Raw genomic sequence first — 6,063 nt, 5'->3', positions numbered from 1 at the left:
CCATTTTGGAGGCTGGCAACCACAGTGTTCATCCATCAAGAAGTTCACAAAGTCTTTCTGTGTCTCTCTTTGTGAAGTTAGCAACACTTGATGCTTGGTGCCTAAGCTCAGTAATTCATTAGGTGTTGCAAAATGGTTATATTCTATTTTTCCTTTTTTCATATATTAGCTGAATACTTCTAAAGGTAGAGAAAAGAGTATAAGGAGGCGAGGGAAACTTGTCCCCATCTACTATCTGGTTATCAGTAAGTAGTTCAGTTTCTATAGAAAAGTCAGGTTACATGCTTGATTCTTTCCCTTTATCAGTTTTCAAAAGAGTTGACTTCCTAGCATCATCTAATGATTAATTAGACTTTTAAAAAATTATGAGCTCAGGGTGCCTGGGTGGCTCAGTTGGTTGAACATATGACTCTTGGTTTTCCGCTCAGGTTGTGATCTCATCGTTGTGAGATCAAGCCCTGCGTTGAGCTCTGTGCTAAGTGCAGAGTCTGCTGGAGATTGTGTCTCTCCTCTCCCTCTGTCCCTTCCCCCGCTCGTGCTTGCTTTCTCCCCCTCTCTTAAATAAATAAAATCTTTAAAAAAATTATGAGCTCATAGTTTAAAATATATTTGGTGTATTTCAGTTCATTGTCGTTACTATCTTAATGTTTGTATAGTCTACAGGTAGGTTGAACAATGGTCCCCCAAGATATTCATGTCTGGAAACTGAATGTCACATTATATGGCAAAAGGGATTTTATAGATAGATCTTGGGGAGATTATCCTGGATTATCCAAATGGTTCTAGTGTAATTACAGGGTTCTTACAAGAAGGAGCAGGAGGTCAGAAGAGGTGATGTGATGATGGAAGCAGAGATGGGAATGCTGAACTTCGAAGATGGAGGAATACACGGGTTGCAGCTCTGTAAGATGAAAATGGAAGGAAACGGGTTCTTTCCCCAGAGTCTCCAGAAGGAACCAGCTCTGCTGACACCTTGACTTTGGCCCCGTGAAACGGATTTCAGACTTCTGACCTTCAGAACTGTAAGAGAATAGATTTGTATTGTTTTAAGCCACTAAATTAGTGGTTACAGCAGCAATAGGAAACCCATCTTTGGTCAGTGGGGACAGTCTTCATATTGGTTATCTAATATGCTAAGGTGTTCTAGGCTCCCTCTTGTACATTTTCTGCCCCAGACCCGGAACCAGCAATTTCTCCAGAGTCTTTGTTCCTTTTAGTGGGAAATGGTATTTTTGAGACCACTAGGGGCATTTGCAGGTTTTTCTTCTTCTTTTTTCACTTTTCAAATGCAGTAAAAATATATATATATATAATATAAAGTTTACCATCTTAACCAATTTTAAGCACAAGTTCAGTAGTGTTAACTATATTTACATTGCTGTGCAACAGATCCCTAGAACCTCTTATCTTCCAAACCTGAAACTCAATATCCATTAACAACTCCCATTTCCCCATCCTCCCACAGATTTTTGCCTTTCTAAAAAATGGGAAAGTAGCATAGTTCTTTAGTAGAATCTTTTACCAACATATGATTATTTTCCTCTAAACTTACAGAGTTTTAGGCCCTGACTCCATGCTATTTTTGTTTTTGGCTACTAATCCCAAACTATGCCCTACAGAGAATTTTAAGTAGCAAAGTATCTAAAAGATGAGCTATTTTTCTAGAACAGAGTGAGAATTTTGAAATGTATGCCACATGCAAAATAATGACCATTTCATTATGAGGGCTCAAAATATTCCCTGGAGCTGTACTTTGCCTAAGTAAGTGCATTCTCAAGCCTGGTGTGGACCCACCCACAATGCAGAGCTATAGCTAATATCCCATGTCCACGGTCTCATCTAGTCTGGCTCTGCCCTGTGGCTGCACCTGTTGCAGAGCAGAAATAATTTGCATCAGACTATTCAGTTCAGACCTATAGGTCCAGCTCCCTGGGCCATGAGAAATTGTTGCATAAAAAATTGTTTTATAAAAAAATTGTAAAAAAAAAAAAAGAGAGAGAGAGAGAGAGAGAGAGAGAGAAAATAGCAACGCAGATGGAAAAGGGGTGGCAGTCTGCCAGGATTCTAAAGGAGACCTACATACTGGTTTTGTTACTATTGACCAGGAAGTACCTTGTTTTGTTTTTAAAGTTCTGTGTTCTCATTTGCGTTACGTGTTCTAGAAGAGTGTATTCTAAATCATTTTCCTCTCTCCTCTTGCCGGAAGTGCTCAAATACTAAATACATACACTCAAAAGAGGAAACTCAGGAACGCAGAAATCATGTGACCAATGACTAAGTTAAATCTTTTCTGCTTACTGAAAGGGAAGAGTCTGATGATTAGTTACTGATTCTCCTTGTATTTTTAAAGTTTTGGAGTTACTGAATCATGTTCACGTTTATGCTTTTTTCCACTCTGTTTTCTTCCATATTCACGGCACCTGGGGAGCAACACTGGATCTGCAACTCCTCTGACTCCAGTGTTTGGTATTCCTATTGTGGTGAGTAAAACAGCAACAAGTGGTTCAGGGGTAAGTTTTCATGAGAGCTTCGCGCTGCCGTCTCGGGGACACAGGACATGACAGTGTGTTCCAGCCACTGCTGCAGGCAGCAAAGGTGATGGCTGGTTACTGTCCTGTGTGGGTTTTCTCGATCCTTCACAGACCTCACAAGTCTCTAAACAGTGTTGTACTTGACCTCTAAGGGCTTCTGTTGTTCCCTGTGGTCACTTCCCTCCGCCTTGAGCCCAGTTTCTCATTCTTCCTAGTTTTGGCAGAACTCTTTTCCTCTGAACTTTTCTTCTTGAGAAGGTAGACTAGTCCTGGCTGCCTTTGGAATTGATTATTGCTCCAGTATGTGATTTTCTTTTTTTTTCTTTAGCACGGCAGTGGGCATATGGCAGGTGCTTTATACATGTTTGAGGCTGTGACTTTTGAGGAGTCTTGGAATCACCTCCCTAATTGGATGTTAGCCTGGTTCTGTCAGTTACTAGCTGTGTGATCTCGAGCAAAAAGTACTTAGCCTCTCTGTGTCCCAGCTTTTTTGTCTGTAAAATGAGAGTGATTTTATAAGCTTTATTTATTTATTTATTTATTTAAAGAAAGAGCGTGGGGGGAGGGACAGAGGAAGAGAGTGAGAGAGAATCTCAAGCAGTTTCCACGCCCAGTGTGGAGCCAAAGCAGGCCTCGATCTCACTACCCTGAGATCATGGCGTGAGCCGAAATCAAGAGTCAGCTTAACTGAACCACCCAGGTGCCCCCGAAAGCGATTTTAAAGATACTTTACAAGGATTGTTGTAGGTGAAGTTTTTAGCACGTAGCCACATAGAAACAACAGTATTGATTAACTTAAAAAATCAGCCATACCCTAATGCTATGAACTAGCTGGATCACTATTTTTTGTTTTTCTTCCCTATTTCTCTACAAATGTCTACAGTCTGAAAGCACAGCAGCAGGGCTAGACTGAGGTTTTGGTTTGGTATTTTCCACTGGTTTGCTCATCGTGGGTTGACTGGTCTTTTCTACCCATTAGTGATATCAGGTTTGATGCTTCCGCAAATGCTAGCTCCTTGATATTTGGGAAAAACAATTGATGGTTTGTTTAATCCTTGGGGGAGATTTACAAATGTACTTTGAGTTCTGAGAAGTTCTATAAGAAAGAAACCTATTTAATCCCCAGATTTTCAATTTTATTTTATTTTATTTTTAAAATGTGTGTTGACCATCTTGAAAAACACACTCTGGCAAATGCTAATATAAAGTTACTTCCAGGGAATTAGCGTAATTGCCAGGTATGAGAACAAGATTTAGCTGTGTAACCAATCTTACACTCGTGGCTTTTTCCCTATGTGTGGATTGTACTGAATTCCCTTGCAACTTATCTCTGGAATTTTTCTATCCTATAACGTCAGTATACCTCTCCGCCACCAGGAAGCCTCCCGAGTCTTCTCTGCCGCCAAGTCTCCTCTTTCCTTTGGTTTCTATGTACCACATGTTGATTCTGTCACCCTCTATTTAAAATTTTTTATTTTTATTTTTATTTTTAAGTAATCTTTACACCCAACAGGGGGCTTGAACTTACAATCTCAAGATCAAGAGTCACATGCTGGGGCACCTGGGTGGTTCAGTCAGTTGAGTGTCTGACTCTTGATATCAGCTCAGGTCATGATTTCACGGGTCATGGGATCGAGCTCCACATCTGGGTTCTGTGCTCAGCAGGGAGTCTGCTTGAGGATTCTCTCCCTCTGCCCTTCCCATGCACATGCTCTCTCTTTTTCTCTCCCAAATAAATAAATAAAGCTTTTAAAAAAGAGAGAGTCACAGGCTCTACTGACTGAGCCAACCAGGTCCCAATTATGTCACCTCTGTGCCATGTTTCACATGGCCTTTATTTATATTATACTTCCTATTATTATTCAAGCTTTTATTCTTGTAGTAACAATAGTCTGATTTGTCTTTTGATTTTTGAGGGAGGATCTTATGTCTTTCTGTCTAATGTTGAGAAACCTGTGGTTCTTTCCTGCTGCCCCACTGCTGTAGGGACTGAGGGGAGCAAGCAGAGTACACAGTGACAGCACAACCCTGCTTGGGGCCATGGCTGCTGCCATGTCATTTTCTTCCCTACCTTAGAGAATCTATCCTGGCTGAGCCCAAAATGAATGTGTGGGAAGCACTGATTCCTGTAGGTTTTCCTGTGAGGATGGTGGTAACAACGACAACACCCGATTAGTCTTTCTGTGAGGATGATTTCCGTTTGGTGAAGCTATGGGGTATTTACAGTGTATCGGTTTGCTAGGACTGCCATAACAAAACACCAAAGACTGGGTGACTTGACAGAAATTTATTTCTCACAGTTCTGGGAGCTGGAAGTCCGGGTCAGCAGATTTGTTTCCTTCTTGCTTGCATATGGCGCCTTCTTGCCATGTCTTTATATGGTCTTTTCTCTGTGTGCACTCATGCCTGGCACTCCCTGTGTGTCTGAATCTCCTCTTCTTGTAGGGACACCAATCATATTGGAGAAGGACCTCACCCTAACAGGTTCTTTTTAACTTAGTCTCTTGTTTAAAGACCCAATCTCCAAATGTAGTCACATTGTAAGGTACTGGAAGGTTAGAATTGCAACATATGAATTTGGGGTATGGTGGGGGACACACACAATTCAGCTTATAATCTACAAGAATGGCAAGAATTAGAGGTGTGTTCCTCAACTTTGGAAAAGGCAGAAAGTATGGGTGTGCATGTCAGTCCATCAGACTCAGACTCAGTTCTAGCTAGCCTTTTTTTTTGGCTATGTGTAGTCCAGAAACCCAAGAATTACTGGATTATTTATTTATTTAAAGATTTTATTTATTTGATAGCAAGCAAGCGAGCAAGCACAAGCAGGGGGAGGGGCAGCGGGAGAAGGAGAAGCAGGTCCCACCAACCAGGGACCCCCACATAGGGCTCAATTCCCGGGACCCAGGGATCATGGCCTGAGCTGAAGGCAGATGCTTAATCAACTGAGCCACCCAGGTGCCTCCTCATGGAATTTTTATCAGTAAAATATTCAGCATGTCAGATGGTGGTAATTTCTGTGAGAAAAATTAGAGCAGGGGAGGGGACAGAGCAGAGATGGGGAAGGGGGTAGCATTATAAAGTAGGATGGCTAAGGAAGGCCTCCCTGGGAAGGTGACATTTAGTGAAGACCTGTAATAGTTGAGGGAGTGGGTCATGCAAGATATTTAAGGGAAGAGGTGGAGCTAAGAGTGAACACAAAGGCCCTGAGGTGGGGACATGTTTGGTGTGTTGGAAGGATAGCAAGGAGAGGCCAGTGTGGCTGCAATGATATGAGGGAAGGGAAAGCAGTAGAAGATGAGGTCACAGAAAGAAATGGGGAGGAGATGAGGGCCTTGTAGGTCAGGGGACGGTTTATCTTTTACCATGAGCAAAGCTTGGTCTGGCTCTTGTGTTGACGATAATCCGTAAGGGGACCTGGGTGGGAGCAGGAGATGTGTTGGGAGGCTGTTGTACAATAAATACTCCAGATGAGAGAGATAATGGTGACTCAGACCAAAGGAGTTGGGGTGGTGATGAGAAGGGGTCAGAT

General features: G+C 42.1%; 1 protein-coding gene across 1 annotated transcript in view; it reads left to right on the top strand.

Annotated features, from left to right (window-relative positions):
- The first annotated feature begins 546 nt into the window (after nt 1-546).
- Nucleotides 547-6,063, top strand: part of LY96 (lymphocyte antigen 96) — a 28,837-nt gene continuing 23,320 nt past the window's right edge. The window contains exon 1 of the mRNA XM_045810168.2: nt 547-2,480. Within this exon, the coding sequence (XP_045666124.1) occupies nt 2,369-2,480 (112 nt within the window). The 5' untranslated portion in view covers nt 547-2,368. The remainder of the gene's footprint in view (nt 2,481-6,063) is intronic.

Source organism: Ursus americanus, chromosome 9 (assembly GCF_024610735.1).
Source record: "Ursus americanus isolate L20-20 chromosome 9, mUrsAme1.1.p, whole genome shotgun sequence".
Taxonomy (NCBI): Eukaryota; Metazoa; Chordata; class Mammalia; order Carnivora; family Ursidae; genus Ursus; species Ursus americanus.
This window is presented reverse-complemented; position numbering and strand designations above follow the sequence as displayed.